Here is an 18270-nt window from a genome sequence, read left to right on the forward strand (position 1 = left end):
AATGTTTATGGGTAAACACTAAAGGTACGCCTATGGAATCTAAGAGTGCGTAATGTTTGCAAAAGCACTAGAGCAATATTTTTTCTTTATCCAACCTGCTAAAATCAGTTCTTAGAGGAATAATAAACTCTGAGCTAGCCATTTAAAAACCATGCAGATGAGAAAGATGCATAAAGATATGCTAACTTTTCCTGAAGAAATAATTAGTTCTTAATGACTTAATGCTAGCTTAAGAACATTAAAACAGGTAGGGTACAACTAAAAAAAAAAAACAAAAAAACAAAAAAACCCACTTTTTTTTTTTTAGTATTGATAAACTTACCTTATTTTTTTTTCAATAAATATATAAACATGCATCTGTGTATCTGTACACACAAGCACAGTATTTTAATATGCATGTCTCCAAATATTCCGGTTTTAATATATACAGAGAGTGCAAATAATTAGCAAACTACTTAATACCAAAATTTGAAAAAGGTAAGTAATTTATAAATGCAATAATGTAACAGAAATTCAAGTGCAATAGAACACAAAAAGAGGAAAACCAAACATTTAATTTTTCTCCAACACCTACATACATATTCTCCACAGCATTTACCTTCCAAGGAAGTCATCTTTGTCTGGATCTTCATCAAAGAGCTCAATCTCTAGCTCCTGTCCTGGATGTTCATATACTAAGGCCTGGAAGTACATTAAGACAGCACTGTTAATGGTAAAACTGACTGTTTTTTTCAAATGGCACATCAACAATAAAACCTCTGATGTAGTCTGCTGTAAAACACGACTCTATGAGGTGAGCAAGCATAAGAACCTTTCAGAAGTAATCTGTTAATGATGGCATTAAAAGACAAAATGCTTTTTCAAAGTTACGGATGTTGAGTCTGGATAAAAAGTATATATAACAGTTGAGAATTTCTGTTTTGTTGTAAAATGGGCTTTTAGAAGTTCTTCAAGGAAATACACAAAGTATTTTCTTTAGAAATTACAGAAGACAACTTTACAGAATGCACAACAAGACATTTTTACTGATTATACCTCATAAACTTCATTCCATTTTGGATTGAGATTTTCTTTGATGACCTTGCTTTGGAAAATCTGGTTGCCCACACGAATGATTCCATAAGGATCTGACTTGCCTTTGACAATCCCTTTTAGGTAGGTATCTTTACCCTCCAAGTCCTGAGCTTCAATAAAATGTATCCTTAGAACACCCTGAAAAAATGAAAAGCTCAGTTTACGTGATAATCAGAAACTCTCAGTACGATTACAATTTAAGCAGTGTAAATTTTTATAATTTCCATAGCAGTTTCCTTAAAATAAAACATAGTTCAGACATTTTGTGGACAGGGAAATACCACAGCAGACCTAGGATGCAAATTCCTGAAAAGAAAAACTGTCATTAGCAATCAGAAATGTGTCTGCTGTTATCAAAAACTGCCATGCCATTGGGTAGGAGTTGCAATAAGTAGGAAAAGCTTCCAAGTTAAAAGCACTTTACTATGCAGTGATAATAAAAAACATACACTACTTCATTTTTAATCTATACAGTTGAACTAGAACTATGCTTTACAGATAATATGTAAAAGATAGAGCAAAACAAAAAAAATCCTTTCTGGTTTTTATTATCAAACTCCCTAAAAAGTTCATAAATGGTGTCATTTAAATAATGAGAGTCGAGGCAACTTGTATAATCACAATAGCTATATTTTGAAATTCCTACAGATGCAAATAGCTCAGACAATTACTACTGCAGAAGAAAATAAATGCTTAATTATTACTACTAACAGAAACATGTTTACCTTCGGTATAGGAAACCGCAGCTGAGCAATCTGCACTTCGCTGACAAGGGGGACTGTAATTCTGTTTGGAAGGACCAGGTAGTTGGATATTATGTCCAATATTATCGTGTCTGATAAGCCACTGTTAGAGAAAATAATCCTCAGTTACTTCATGAGAATTAAACATGTCACACTAATGCAGCTCAAGCATGAAACTTAGCAGACAATCACATCAACATCCAAAACCCTTCTCTTTTTTTATAAACTTCAAAAACATACTGAAATAAGCCTAAGTACTAATGTATTTTTTTTCAGTCACATCTAGAAGCTAAGAGTGGGTTTTGTCACTTTTAGAACAGTTAACCAGCACTTGAAGGAAATCAGGGCAGAATAGAAAACAAATTCCTATGTCCTCACAGTACAGCAACTTTTATCAGCTACCTTTTATCTCTTTTGCTGATTAGCAATTACCTACATGGACAAATATTTGTCCTTTTTGGGGGCAGAAGTCAAATCTGACCTTTAAACGTTTTTATTTTTTTTACTGAAGGATTCCTCCCAAAACAGCCACCAGGTGGAGGCAGCCGATACTGAATAGCAGAAACCAAAGACACGAACATACAGTTCTCCGAAGTTCCCATCCCCCTTCCAAAGCACCCAGAGTGAAGGGCTATTGCATAAGTCTTCTTGTCAGGGTTGCACAGAACCAAGCAGATGTTAACTGTTAATCTACTTTCACATTTTGGTAATAACTGTCCCCGAAAGTTTGGCTACCCGCTGTTGTATTGTTACAAAACAAGTTGTTCTCTGGAGCTAGGGCTGTCATTTGAACAGCAACACAAAGAAAGCATGCTTTGTGGACAAATAAAACGTAGCCTAGGGAGGCAGAACAGGTTTTGTGCTGGTAAAAAAGGGAGTGGCAGCACAAACACAGCGGTAATGAATCATTTAAAAACTCAGATCCCTGTCTCGCTCCAATTTATAGGAGGGAGAGGAGGTTCTTTTATTATCTATATACCCGGCGTGAGATTAAGAAGCAACGGTTCAAATGTTGGTCCAACCAGTTTATTACAAATCTTAATCAGGGGGAATGGGGAAGGGGAGAACGGACACTATTATGATTAGGGTAATGGGGGAAGGGAAGGAGGGCGATAGAAAAGATAGAAAAGAAGAAGCAAGGAGTCTCTATAGGCAGCAAGAGGGAGATAGTCACCACCATGGATCCAGCGAGGTTCGTAGTTCAGTCTTTGATCCTCAGTAGCGGTGGGTCGTCAGGCAGAGTTGTCCTGTTGCCAATGACAACGGTGAGGACGACGAGAGACGACCATGGTGATGATGGCCCCTTTTCAATGCTTTCAAAGTGGTGAAGTCAGCTGTTTTTGGAGTGACAGCTCAAATCCAAAGTGGTCGAGTCAGCTCTCCTTTGAGTGGCAGCTTCTGGCTCTGGGGCCTCAGCAGGAAACTCCTTTGTTCTTATCTTTCTGGCCTTGCCAGCAGATAAGAGGAAGCAGGGAGGCACCAACTTGCATCTTGCCTTCACAAGATACAATGGTATCATCCCCCAGCCTTCCATACTTAGCTGGAGTGGTTAGGCCACAGGCCAGATCTTCCGCCAGTGAACACTCCTGAATACTCTCATCCGCTCTTCTATAGAGCAAGCAGTTCTGGGGGAAGGGGCTTTCAAATGTTCCCAAAGCGATATCCATTGTCACACGGTTAGCACCCATCAGTTGCCTCCTCAACAAATCATTCAGAGTCTTATCACAAGAAATACCTCAGGAAGCAAGCTTTGAGCCAAAAAACAGAGAAGGATTCTCACACCACCCCGTGGCTCAAAGATTGCTTGAAATGAAGCATAAGTAACCCTCCATGGTGGTGAGGAAAAGAAAAGGGGAAAAATGAAAAGACAGCAAACAAGCAAGAGGGAAAGAGGAGGGGGAGAAGGGGAAGGTAATTGTTACACAATTACTATAAAAGATTTCTTGCGCTTGGTTACAAATGTTGCCCTGATCTGTTGGACTTGTCCATCATTAGTTGAAGTGGTTACAAAGTACATGGAGGATACAACACGTTGTATCAGTTGAATGAAACATGGAATCATACAAGGTACAAACATAAGAGTTGCAACAACACACAGTAGATAAAACAGGATACGTTTGACCCATGGGCCACCTGGAAGCCAGGAAAAGAAATCTACGTCTAGGCTCTTCCAGGTTTGGACAGGAACATGGGCTATTTTCCGTATACCCTGGGCAATTTGTTTAACAACTTTACCATTATCATCAATTTTTAGACAACAATTAGAATCATTCAGTTTGCCACAGACACCACTCAGTGATATCCCAGGAGTGGTGACATGAATGTTACATGATGAATTAAAGGTAGAAAGTGAAAAGAGACAACCATACATTTAGCAATGACCACACATTTAACAATAACCAATAATAATAAATAAATAGGTAAAACAAACTTAGGTATTTGTGTCAGCTGCTTTCCCCACCCAGGAACTCCCAGTGTAAGCCAGGATCCAGATGGGAATTCTTCAGTAGAGGTTGTGGTGTTTATGAATAGCCATACAATACTACACTTCAGTTAATTCACTAAAAGTGTATCTAGTCTAATTTGACAATATGTGGACTTGCCATGTAATGTTTTCTAAGATGATTTAGTGTCTCGAGAACTTTACACTTGAGCATTTCCAAAGCAATTCAAATGCTAAGAGATACAAATATTAGTTTGGCAAGTTCAAGTATTGTTACAGTCCACAGAACTTTTCACAGGATAGTGTGTGCAGGATACCCCTGCAGTACAAACCATCAAAGAGGGGTAATCCCAGAAACATACATATCTCTTTTTAAAACTTAGGCACTTTCCAACAACCATGTTGGAAACCATGTTCCAACAACATCCAACAATGTTTTGGATGGAACTCCTGGACTGGTGTGACACTGAAAAGCATCAGTGCAAAAGGCTTTATGATAGATTTCTTTTGTGACCACATCTAACAGATATTAGATGGGTCCCTTGATTCATTTCCCAGTTTGTTAGGAATTTGGAAATACTGTGGAGGAGTTACATGCAAATCATAATCAGTTTGGTAAAAAAGGGGTGAAAGAAGGGGTCAAAAGAAATGGCATCACTGTGCAGGGAGTACCAGTAAGCCAGGATGACCTGTAAAAAGCCCTGAACCCAGTTGTGAAGTTTAACAGATCCAAGGACTGATACCAATCACCACCCACACCCACAACAACACAAAACATAACACTATTGCAACCAAAAAATGTAATCAAGAGATACATTCAGTATTCTAGCATGATCAAATCTTCAGTATTTCTGTCACAAAGCACAAATAGTTAAAATCAGCTATTAGCCTTTTTGTGTTCTGTCAAGGTCCCACGGGGATCTTCTGTGAAATAAAACAAGACACCGACTTGCCCTTTTTGGGCTTTGTTAATATGGTTAAAAAATGAGGGAACAATCCAGCAAGTGTTGATTTCATATTCCTTTTTCGGGGTGCCTTTGGCCTTCCAAAGATATTTGTTAAGGGATCTTGTTAAGGTTAGGGAAACTGGTCTCAGGTTAGCTGAGTCAATCGACAGTCTGGCCAGGGAGGTAACAGTGTTTCCCTGGCTTATCAGCCACTGGATCGTGACTCACAGGGATAACTGGCAAGAGTGGTGAGACCTTTGGACAGAAGGTGTTAAATCGACGATCTTGCTTCCCTTTGTTGTGAGCTTTCTCATGCATCCACCCTTCACCGCCCCCACCCCGCTCACTTGGGAGGGGCGAAGACATCAGTTTTGTAATGGCTTGGATAGCCGTTCAGGTTCCCTGGGAGAGACCCTAGGACCTGGGGTTTTGCTTTCCTCGAGATTCTGGAGCTTTTGTTCTGGCCACCAGTTAACTAATTTCTCCAACCTGACAGTGGGTAATCCATTCATCAAATCTCGTGGAACACCCTTTTGCCAGCCCAGTCTCCAGAGACAATTACGTTTATGATCAATATTTCGCCTACCTGTTTTTACTGACAGTGAAACCCTTCCAGTCCCACTGAGCTTTGGGCTAGGAGGCCTGGGGGCAAGGCTGACTGCTGCAAGTCTTACTTCTCTTGGCTCAGATTTAGTGGAGGAAGAAACCACTGGCCCATATTTCCTTCCATAGTTAATTAACTCTTGGGCAACCTCTCCCCACGTCCACACTTTGTTTCCGGACTGCAGATGGTTGGGGGTTACAGTTTCTTTTAACACTGGCTGGGTTCTCTCTCCCTGAGACATTACCTGTATTTTTCCTTGCAGTTGTATACCTATAGGTTTTAACGACTCTGGAAGCCCCTTAATTAAAGCAGTCATTCTCTCAGGATCAACAGGCATCATCATAGGTGATTCATGGTGTGGCTGCAGCTTTCTATCATACATCATTTGGAGACAAGCAGCCTTTTGAACACTCTCTACTAACTGATCAGTTGTTCCAGTAATGGCAAGAGGGTCTCCCCGTTCTAAAGGGTTGAGACCACCTGCCCAATAGGCAGCCCTTTGTGTTAATGACCAGGGAGCACGATTGTTACCAGTAGTTAAAAATACTCCTGGTCCCCAATAACCTTCTGCTTCCTTTTCTGTTAACCAAATCTGGTCGCCACCAGTGAGGCTAACCCTCCATACATATTCTGTTTCTGATTCCCTTGGAGAGCGGCTAAAATCTTTCTTCAATTTCGCTAGTTCAGTGGCTGAGAAGGGAATTTCTTTAACATTCATTTGAGGATCTAAATCCTCACTGTTATCGAATGTGTATTCAGTTTTTATCAAAGGACGCAATGGGGCTATTGGAGTTTCTAATTTATCTAGCCTTTCCTTCATTCCTGGTAGTTCCACCTGAGGAAAAGTTTTTTCTCGAGGCAAACTATGGGTGATGGTATGGCTGGCATGCTTACACGTTAGCAGTTCCTTAAAAGCCATTTGCAACAAAGCCGAATTACTCTTCTCTCTTTCTAATTGTTCCTCGAGGTTCACTATTTGATTCTGCAGAGTTTTCACCAATTCTTGTGTTACTTTAACCGATTCCTGCAGTGCTTGTATGGTTTGGAGTTCTGCCGAATTCTTTTCGTTTCGGAACTCCACGGCAGCTTTTAAAGCAGCCCCGAGTACGGCACAAATAAACGACTTTCCTTTTCCAGCTCGTGTACGAGCCTCATTCTGTAAGACACTAATGCGGTCCGAAACACTCTGCAAATTATGCCAATTTTGGCGTGCCCAGTCCACCCCTGACAAAGAGGGACGAGCACCATGCTTTTCTAAAAGGTCAAATAACACATCTTCACTTTTCATACTGGCATTACTGTCGCTCATTTTTTCAATACAATGAAAGACCAACACTAAGGGGGGAGAAGGTACACGTATTCAAAAGCTCAGTTACTTCTCACCGCTCCTCCCAAGGAGATAGACCACACTTAAACAAATGCAAATGCTCCAATAACGCCTCCCTTTTGTTGACGGGAGCACAAAAAATGTGAAGCTAAAGCAACACTTTCTAGGTTTCAATAGAGTAAATAAACTTTCTTGGAGAGGCACACACGTTTAAGTAACAAAATATCACGTCCTCACTTCCCCAAGAGGCGTGTGCATGCAGACACACACACACACAGAAAAGGTTCAAGTTTCGCACTTCAGTTACCAAATAACCATAGAGGTCTTCCCGAGGAGGCACACACGTATTAAACAAAATGCGAGTATTCAAAATACGTCTCCGAGAGGTACACACATAAAAGGTAAAGTTTCAGAATATGGAGCGGTCTTCCTGGAGAAGGACTCACGTCTAAGTTTTCAAAAGTATCGCTCCATGCAACTCCAGGAGGTGCACACAGAAAAAAGTTTCAAACTATATCTGGAAGGACAACACTCTCACGGTGGGTATCCTGCAACGACTACGCCATTAAATAAATGTCTCGCTCCAATTTATAGGAGGGAGAGGAGGTTCTTTTATTATCTATATACCCGGCGTGAGATTAAGAAGCAACGGTTCAAATGTTGGTCCAACCAGTTTATTACAAATCTTAATCAGGGGGAATGGGGAAGGGGAGAACGGACACTATTATGATTAGGGTAATGGGGGAAGGGAAGGAGGGCGATAGAAAAGATAGAAAAGAAGAAGCAAGGAGTCTCTATAGGCAGCAAGAGGGAGATAGTCACCACCATGGATCCAGCGAGGTTCGTAGTTCAGTCTTTGATCCTCAGTAGCGGTGGGTCGTCAGGCAGAGTTGTCCTGTTGCCAATGACAACGGTGAGGACGACGAGAGACGACCATGGTGATGATGGCCCCTTTTCAATGCTTTCAAAGTGGTGAAGTCAGCTGTTTTTGGAGTGACAGCTCAAATCCAAAGTGGTCGAGTCAGCTCTCCTTTGAGTGGCAGCTTCTGGCTCTGGGGCCTCAGCAGGAAACTCCTTTGTTCTTATCTTTCTGGCCTTGCCAGCAGATAAGAGGAAGCAGGGAGGCACCAACTTGCATCTTGCCTTCACAAGATACAATGGTATCATCCCCCAGCCTTCCATACTTAGCTGGAGTGGTTAGGCCACAGGCCAGATCTTCCGCCAGTGAACACTCCTGAATACTCTCATCCGCTCTTCTATAGAGCAAGCAGTTCTGGGGGAAGGGGCTTTCAAATGTTCCCAAAGCGATATCCATTGTCACACGGTTAGCACCCATCAGTTGCCTCCTCAACAAATCATTCAGAGTCTTATCACAAGAAATACCTCAGGAAGCAAGCTTTGAGCCAAAAAACAGAGAAGGATTCTCACAATCCCCAATTAGAAAAGGCTTCCTAAGCTAAGAGTGCACCCAGTTTGGGTCTGAACTACACAGCAAACACCAGTGGCTCACTGTACTGCCAAACTGCCAGCAGGCAGAATGGGATCGGCACTGCATACCAGGAACTTGGGGAGGGCCAGCGGCTTTAGAGGGATGCCCAGACAAAACAATAAAAAAAGGTATTGAGGAGGTATTGTGATCTGCAGCCACACTGAAGCTGGGAGAGCTGATCTGGGGACGAATGATTTCTGCAGCTACACACATAATCTGTAAGATTCTCCTTTTACAATCTTTATGAAATTATGATGCAGATAATATGTTTGATTATCACATGCATTCTTCACATTAAATACTTACATGTAATCTTTTTTTTCTAATGCTGAATCTGCAGTTGGGAGTGGTGCTGACTCAGCAGCTAGCATATTTATACAACATGTATTATAAATTTATGTTATAAATGTAATATATATTACATTTTCCATTTGGGAAGAAAATTTACTCATGAGCAATAAACATATTATGGTAGAGATATGTAACAGAATTAACACATTAAATACAGTCTGCCCATTTCAAATCCATAGTGATCTTCCATGATAGAGATTAACAACCTGAACAGCCTGCATCCTTTGGCTGCCCTCTTTCACCACAAATGCACCCACTAGGAGGTGTTGGGACAAGTAAGGATTATAAACCTGCCAAGCTGCACTTGTACACAGCAACCTGGTCTCTAGTTCAGAAGGGTGAACAAGCAAAGGACCCACCTGCATGAATCTCTTTCACTGAAATACTTTACTGAGACTTAGATATGAATGCAACTCTTCAAACTCCTAAGTGAGAATTTATCTCAGCCAGTGATCGGCTGCCAGCTAAATAAAGGAGTTGAGATGTGCTAGGTGAAATTTCTATGTAAAGATGAAATGTACATTTGGAGCAATTTGCATGGAATCATGGAGCTGCTTGAGTTGGAAGGGACCCCAAGGATGATCAAGTCCCAATCCTCTGCCACAGGCAGGGCCACCAACCTCCAGACCTGGCACTAGACCAGGCTGCCCAGGGCCCCATCCAACCTGGTCTTGCTCACTCCAGGGATGGAGCATCCACAACCTCTCTGGGCAGCTGTGCCAGCACCTCACCACTCTCTGTAAAGCACTTCCCCCAACATCCTAATTTTAACCAGAAATGAGAGGTTCCTAGGTTCCAATAAAATAAATGTAAAATGGTGAGACAACAAGAGGAACCTGTGATTACAGACTGAACTGCAATGGGTGGAGTATTACCAGTTAACCTCAAATACTTACCAGCTGAGCTCTATGTGCTAAACTGTAGTATATTTGCTATGTTTATTACTTCCAGTCTGGAAGAAAGCATGCTACTGCCCTCTAAATGTGATATTACTGCTGACTTTGGAAAAAAAAAATACAGCAAACCTATGCTACTGATACAACTGCCAGTACCAAGGTCTTTTGGAAGAGGTATTATCTCGTTTGGCTAACCTTTTAATGAGGGAGAACAGTCACATTTATGAAGATCTTCCATCTACAGGAATGTTAAACCATACATATTTACAGTTTCAGTAATTCTTAAAATAACCACTACCACAAGATAATCACGTTTTTCAATTAGGTAGCTCTCTTCAGTTATCACAGTAACACATGGGTGCTTTTCAAACTTTCTCAGCTCTGTTTTGCTAAATATCAAGTTTTCAACTTACAAATGCCACCACTTGCATTTTGCTAAAACATCACAGAAATTAACGTGAAAAATGAACTGGCATTCAAGGAATTTCATTGAATTTTAGAAAGAGAAACTGGATTCATATCAGGTAGTAGATACTCAGTCTTTAAAAGCATGGAGATCCCGTAAGCTTAAACAATGTGACACCTTCCAGCATGGATGCTCCCAGATGAAAACTATTTGCTATGAATACAAAGTAAATATAACTTCTTTTTTTTTCTTTTTTAATTTCATTACTTGAAAGTTTAACCTATGGAGAACAGAGGCAAATCATTAATCAAGCTATAGCCACAATAGTACACATTTAAATCCTTACAGCAATGAGAAAACTGTTGATAATGCAGTCTTAAAGTGTTTTGGTCACTGACCCTTGGTACAATTATTTTTTTAGCTCATGAAAATGATAAATGGGAAGTGCTTTGCACAGTTTATTACAAAAAATGTCTTCAAAAGCTCAGTTTCATTGCAGAAAAATAACTAGCAGTTAACAAAACATAACTGCGCTCTATTTAGCTCTCCCTAATTTTTATTAAGAGAACAAGCAGCTGTGAATTTTTTTCCTCAATCATCTTCTATCATACTGTACATACAACACCTCTCTGATTGCACAAAGTATTTTTACTGCATCTCAACCAACCACAACAGACTTCATTTTCCTGTGACCCACATCCCCTTCTGACAGCACTTGAGCAGTCACGCTACCTCCCTCATACTGAGATTTTAATTCCACTCTTCTGTGAGCAATATTAATGATAGAATATGAATTACTTGTGTGTCCTTTCCCTTGTGGAGTCACATAGAAAGAATAATGGAAGTTGTTAACAGCTGACACCAACTTCCAGCAGCAAATGCAGAAATTCACTTAGTAGTACTAAGACATCTGCAGAATACAAATAAGTAACGTGCACCCAACAGCCATGGGATGAAAAATGTATCTGTGGCAGCAGCAATCTCTTGTTCATTGCTGTTTGTAACAATAGCAATATGCCAGGCTGTCAAACCAAAATATACAATCCATCTATACAGATAAGAAAAGCAAATACAGCACTGAAGAAATCTACAGGAGAGGCAGAGCATGAGTCATCTCAGATACAGTTACTATAGAAACCATACCACATCTAGCCAGCACCATTATACACCAAGCCTCGTTGCTCTGGAGACCATAAACTTGAGATACTTAATGGGACTTCATTTACATTTCAGGTTTTCACATTTCCTGTCAGGCAAATAAGTAGCATGATATGTACCTCAGGAGACTCATAAGTTGAAGTACTAAATGTAGATTAGTCTTATCTCAGAAGAGCAAATCATTACTCAGGACCTGTATTTTGGAAGATATTTTCTCACTCATCAAGAGAACCTTTTTCCTTGGAGGCTGTCTTAAACAGGCTTAAAACATGAGCAATTCCTGCAACCATTAGCCTAATTAATGCAACTTCTAATTTCAAGATGTTTAACTGGGATTCCATGCAATGGCTTCATGTCTAAGCAAAGCAGAAATCGTTTCAGGCGTGCAACTGAGCACTGAGGGATTAATTTAATATCTAAATTTAAACTCTTGGTTTTAGATAAGAAAAATAAATCTGGAATCAGCTCAGCCTTGAGTGTGGGGGTTCAAATAAAAGAGCTAGTCACAAAACCTGTGTATCAGATCCACTTATTATCCTCTTAGCCACTGTCTCAATACTAAAAAGCCCCTGGGTAACTATTATAATTTTGATAAGTACTAATGTCTTCATGGATTTAATCTTTTCAGACCGGCAGTGATACAAAACAATTTATTTTCCTTCCATACTTCTGCTTTTTCCTTTGTGTTTTTATCATTTACTATTCCTAAGAGCTCTAAACAAGCCATGTGTTTTCTCCAACACATGGTTAATGTTTTTGCTACTCCATCCAATCTTCACATTATAAACTGAAAGCTCTAAAAGGAAGCACTCAAAAAGATTAGAAAGTTTATTTAACTTGATTACAGTCTTAAAGGTGTTTCTTAATATCTTTACACTAGCAACTACAGGTTTATCAGCATACATAGCCAAAAGCTAAGATGCTGTGAACACTCTGGCCTGAAAAATAAAATAAGGCTCTTTTTGCTGTCATAGGAGATGGCAGATAGGAAATTCAAGAGATTTTGAAAATCTGGAAAGGCTGAGAACACCAAAAAAAAGTAGATTACAAATTGTATTTTCTAAATATTATTTTAGCAAGATGTAATTAGTTACACTTTTGATGTACACATATAATCACTACCTTCTCCATGTTGAGTAATTTCACTTAATTCAAAATAAAGAGACAAATGCTCAGAGTCATTTAACCTAAAGTGATTAGGTGGGTCTTATTCTGGGTTTTATGGGGGCTGTTGTTGGGGAAGAGATTGACTATCAAATACTGCTTTACATATACTCACTTCAGCCCTGGAACATCAAGAAGATTGGTCAGTCCAGTCCAGTTTATTTCTAAAAGCTGTGAATTACAGAGAAAGAGAAAACAAAAAAAGAGAAACAAGAAAAGCAACTTAGAATTAATAGTACTGAGGAAATTAATGTGATGGTAACAACTTCTGAGAAGTTTAGTATTAATCATAACATTCCAGGAGGTGCTTTTTTTTAAACACAAAACCAAAACCTATTCCATTCAAAATAATTTTAGCAATGGCTTTTAAAACAGTATGAGCAAAACAATGCATCATCCTATAATCCATCCTTCCCCACGCACAAATACACAATGCACACGTTGCTTGTGGCTCAGCTCTGCCAGCAGTGGGTTCCTTTAAGGGAGCTGGAGCTGGCTCTGATATGACATGGAGCTGTGCTGGGCTCTGCTCACATAGGCTACCTGCTACCAAAAATTACCAAAACTACCAAAAAAGCTTATTTGCCACAATAGCTCAATACTGCCTGGAGAAGAGAAGGCTCCAGAGAGATCAAATTATAGTGGCCCTCCAGTACCAAAACAGGGCCTCCAGAAACAATGGGGAAGGACTCTTCACCAGGGAGTATCATGACTGGACAGGGGGCAATGGTTTTAAACTAAAAGAGTGTAGATTTAGATTAAAGAAAAAATTAGTTGCTATGAGGGTGGTGAGGCACTGGAACAGGTTGCCCAGAGAAACTGTGGATGCCCCATCCCTGGAGGTGTTCAAGATCAGACTGGATGAGGCCCTAGGCAGTTGGATCTAGTGGGAGATGCCCCTTCCAACCCAAATTGTTCTGTGATGCATGAAAAAATGTTAGAAGGATTCAGAGATTCCTCAGTTAAGAAACTAATAATGGTGAGTGTGGAAGAAGACAGACCTTCTTCAAGAACTGTGCTGCATCTTTCCACAAACCAAAAAAAAGAATCACCTACACTTATTTTCTATTCAAAAACTAGTACATACCGTTCTCTATAAAAGGTCTGTTTATAGTTTAATTAGTAATTTCCTTTGTGAATACTTAGACTAAAGATAACATATAATAAATTTACATACGTAAGTAGCAATACTTAAGTAGTTACTTAATGTAGTTTTTTAATGGTGGCCAACTATGTCAACAATGTTACCTACAAACCACTTAGCTATGAACCACTATCTGCAACCGATAATTAGGAAGAAAATGTGCCTGCCAGCTGCAACTATTCTGCAAACCTACTGTAAGAGAAAATGAACTGGGTACCATGCAGGCAGTAATATTAGCGTCCAGGCAATGTTAATGAGAAGGATCAATAAACAGACTTCAACAGATGCTTAATGTTTAGTACTTGCCTATTGGTAGCCCTTTAGAAAACTGCTGCAAGATCATCTTAGCTTCCTTGCTTCCTTTTACACTTACTACACTCCTGCATCTCTGTGTATTCAGGAGAGAGACTGAGAGTGGAATGACCTTCATTTAATATAACTAAATGCAATATATGAAACACATATTGTCCTGTGGAACGATCTCACTATCAATATGTTGATTTTTACACCGTTCTCAAAAACAATGCTACCAATTAATTGTCATTAGTCTGAAAACCCCATCAAACCAAAAAGCATGTAAAAACTAAGCATGGAAAGAAACTTAACAAATATATTGCTAATAATGGTGGTCATTTAGAGAAGAAATGCAGTTAGTGTCAATAAGAAATACCTAATCATCCTCTTACTGTACAGGAATAAGTATGAAAAAGGTTAACTTTCAAAATGTTAAAGATAAATCCTTTTCCATTCAAAGTTGGAACTAAGAAAGTCAAAAACATTACTGAGGTTAAGCACTTTACAGGATTACTAGAAGAGCTTTGCAAATAAATCTTAAGCCATGAAATGTTTTGGAAGGGATATAAGCTTTCAAACTCCTGGCAGAAATCAAGCTTTAACGGTTTGAGCTTTGAAGATAAATCGCCTTTGTGGACAAGGCTTGCTAAATTTGCCCAGTGCTGTGCCTTCCTTCCAGTTCTACCTGAAGAGACCAGCACTAATTGGAAACATACCTAACATCACTATAGAAGGAAAAACTTTCTGATCGTAATCTGCAGCTATTAGGGACAGATGCTTTTTTGGTGTTTTTTTTTTCCCCTTCATATTATTTCCTCTCAAAATGGTTGTTTTAAGTTGAACTTTTGGCTTCCATACAAAATCGCACTCCAACGTAATACACAAATTCACTAATGTAGGAAAAGATGAGTTTTCCAAAAGGTAACACCAAATTCAGGCAATATCTGCAGTACTACAGAGATCAGCACTGACAACAAAAACGTTCATCAGAGAGAGAAGAAAGCCATCAAGCTTACTGCAGTAAAATGCTCTGCAACTGCATTTGAATACCATAACTTGCAGGGGAAGAAAAATAATTCCTAAAACTTATGGCTCTGATAGTAACCTAAAGCATCATCACCAGCCTAAAATACCCTATGGAGAAAAGGGAGCAAGAAAAGGATTGCCACTTAACAAATCACTTTTTGAAATTCTGAATACAGAAAACACCACGCTAAAACAAAAACAGAATACTGAACAAAAAAGCTTCCAGCCTGTTGAGTGTCCAAAATAGCTGAGCAATACCATTCCCTTCTCTGCCACCACCTCAAGCAATGCATAATTATCTCGGTTTAGCTAACTTCAAGGAGTGCCAGCTGGTTCCTTGCAGCAGAACCGTGAAGGCAGCAGCACTGTGAAGGCTCTGTTCATTTTACCATCCAGTGAAACTCTGCCTGTGGCCAGAAACAGCACAGCGTCCTTCCATAGCTCATGGTAGCCTCCAGGTGAGATGCCTTGCAAACAGAGGCTGTTAGCAGCCAGCAAACCGCCCCAGGGCAGGATTTCACACACTCATTTATAGTTTCCAGTTAATGAGAAATGCCATATTACTCAAAGTTCTTTCAATTCCTTCTCAGCTGACAGCAGTGGGAAAAAAATTTGTTTCTTCCTGAAGAGCAAAGAAATTTGTCTTATCTACACTCTGTACTGAAAGGCACTCATACCCAGACACAAATCCTTATTCCTGTACATGTTTTATTATACTAATTAAAGGAAAGGTAAAGGAATATAAAATCTTTATGTGAGAACCAGTGACTGTTCAAAATCTGTCCAATAAATTGATTTGGTGTACATGTGCTCACAGTGTTCAATGACTCTGTTATTGCAACTGGTATTCCAATAACAGAACATGTCTACATTTAAATACCGACTTGGCTCAAGGCTTGTGCTAGCGGGCTGCTTTTCCAGGCCTACTGGGTCAGACCCTGAGCCAGCAGTAACAGCAGACAGGGAGATGTGCTCCAAGGAGGCACATATAGGAGGTTGAACTTGCAGTTAAAAGCTTGCAACTACTAACACACACCAAGGACTTCTTATGCGATGAGCTCGCAGTGCAGCTGCCCACAGCAGGCAGGGAAAATGAAGGAAACGAAGGCAGCCAGGTTCTCCATGTTGGGCCCCAGGGCACCATCCACTGCAAAGCTACCTCTCCCAGGGGCAGCTGAACCTGCTCATTGGGGCAGCACCAAGAGGGAAAGAGCCAGCAGCTGCACAGCCAGGGCAGTGATCCCACGGCTTCTCCTCTCCCTACCTGCAAGGGAGCATGGACCCCAAACACTTCACTACTCAATCAACTCTGCTTCAGAGCTGGGAGCTGTTTTAGAAGTACCCTACGCATTTTGTGTTTTAAGAAGCCCCAGTGATCAGAAGTGCTTTTGGGTTAACCCTGGCTGACTTAAGGTCTCTTCAAAGGATCATATGATTTTGGAATTTATTAATCAAACATTCAACCGAGATTAGACATCACAAATAATCATGTTATCCAGTAAAAACACTACTGTAAGCACCAAGTTCCAAATATCAATTCTAATTTCCTTTATTCTCCTTCCCTACATCTTCTATTTACAGTATTTGAGACTTGAGGCAAGGCAGGGAACTCCTCAGAACCACAAGCTTTAGAATTCATCTACTAGCACAGTAGCAGAAGCACTGTGAGAAGTGGAAAGCTTCCAAAACCCATTTCAGAGAGCTTTCAGAACAAAAATGAAGAGCTTTCAGATATTTTCTACATTTCACACATGAAGGAGTGGTTACATGTAATGCTTATTGATCATCTGGAAAAGCAACAGTAAAAGGAACCGGGGGGGGGGGGGAAAAAAGCTACCTTTCCTATTTCAAGGGACAGTGAAGGAGTTTAAGAGTGCCTGATGTGCAAGGTGCAATTCTCAGTGCTGACAAAGCAAAACAATGCAAATAAATAAACAGGTATTATTGAAACTCACAGGCACAAAAATAGCCGTGCAGATGTTACAGCAATCACATAAAGCTCGACATCAACCTGCAACTGCACTAACAAGTTCCATAAATCCCTATATTAGTTACATGCAACACAGGACAAATCCCAGGATGGTTAAATAGTACAGAAGAACAGTTCTGAGGTTCGTAGGTTTTTAAAACCATAATAGAACACTCCCTAAAATCAAGTGAAGATCAATAGTCCGGGAAGATGAGATTTTAACAAAGATAAAAAATTGAGGCATACGTGTGAACCAGGCAGATATGACATGACTGGTTTATGCAGCTTCTGTTAAAATGCAAGAAACAGTGTTGTAAATAAGTGACTTACACTTCCACTTATTACGTGCAATAGGAAAAAAAACCTACATCTGTAAAGTAGAGATCCTTTAGAACACACCACTGAAGAAACAGAAATGTAAAACATTTTAACAAGTTAACTTTTGAATTTTAACTTAGCTTTTTTCTTCTGTACACAGATAAGCACAGCTTAGTTTATTTTTTCTGTTTGGTTCAACCATGGACTTATAGCGGCTGCATGACATGCAAGAGAGACTGACTGTTGCTTTGAATTCTGCTCCAAAATCCATTTCTTTTGTGATATTCTTAATCCATTCCTTCATTTCCTTTGTGTTATAGTTAAAGAGTTAAAAGAATCAATACACACACCTGCAGCCCATAAGAAAACACAGGCCAAAAACTGCTGAGTGTACTTTATGTGTATTCAGTGTTTTCAAAACTGTAGATGCTTTATAAAGTGAAACAAACGTACTGGTATTGCAGAACATACAGTGCCATTACAGAAGTCCATAGTTGCACAAAAGGCAACCTCTAAACATTGCCAATGTTGGGGCTTTATTTGGCTGTAAGTAAGCTCGGAAGAAAAACCACAAAGTCAGTTTTCAAATGCTGATGAACAACTTCCTGCTAATCAAGTTCAGAAGTGTAAGATTTCCGCAGGACAAATTTGAGTTCCGCTGTTGAGCCTAAGACTGCAACTCCAGTGGTAAGCTGTGCTGCTTCTAAGAAATCTACTATGAGATGGGGACTAATGTGCCCTCTTCTGTTATTTGTGAATGGCCGTCCAGGAATAAGTTTGTTTCAATAATTTCATAAATAACATTCTCCAGAGCATTTCCGCAGCAAACTTACTTACGCATAATAAATCTCGAGCAAGGCTAGACCATACAATGTCATAGAAAGTGGAAATAATGTCATTTTTCATCATTGTTATAG

General features: G+C 39.8%; 1 protein-coding gene across 4 annotated transcripts in view; it reads right to left on the bottom strand.

Annotated features, from left to right (window-relative positions):
* Positions 1-18270, bottom strand: part of ESYT2 (extended synaptotagmin 2) — a 71711-nt gene that overhangs the window by 19056 nt on the left and 34385 nt on the right. For all 4 annotated transcript variants that reach the window (XM_048951024.1, XM_048951025.1, XM_048951023.1 and 1 more), the window contains exons 7-10: positions 12718-12773; positions 1800-1920; positions 1036-1212; positions 599-681 (exon numbers count right to left, since the gene is read on the bottom strand). In XM_048951024.1, coding sequence (XP_048806981.1) covers positions 599-681; positions 1036-1212; positions 1800-1920; positions 12718-12773 — 437 coding nt within the window. The remainder of the gene's footprint in view (positions 1-598; positions 682-1035; positions 1213-1799; positions 1921-12717; positions 12774-18270) is intronic.

Source organism: Lagopus muta, chromosome 7 (genome assembly GCF_023343835.1).
Source record: "Lagopus muta isolate bLagMut1 chromosome 7, bLagMut1 primary, whole genome shotgun sequence".
NCBI classification, from domain to species: domain Eukaryota; kingdom Metazoa; phylum Chordata; class Aves; order Galliformes; family Phasianidae; genus Lagopus; species Lagopus muta.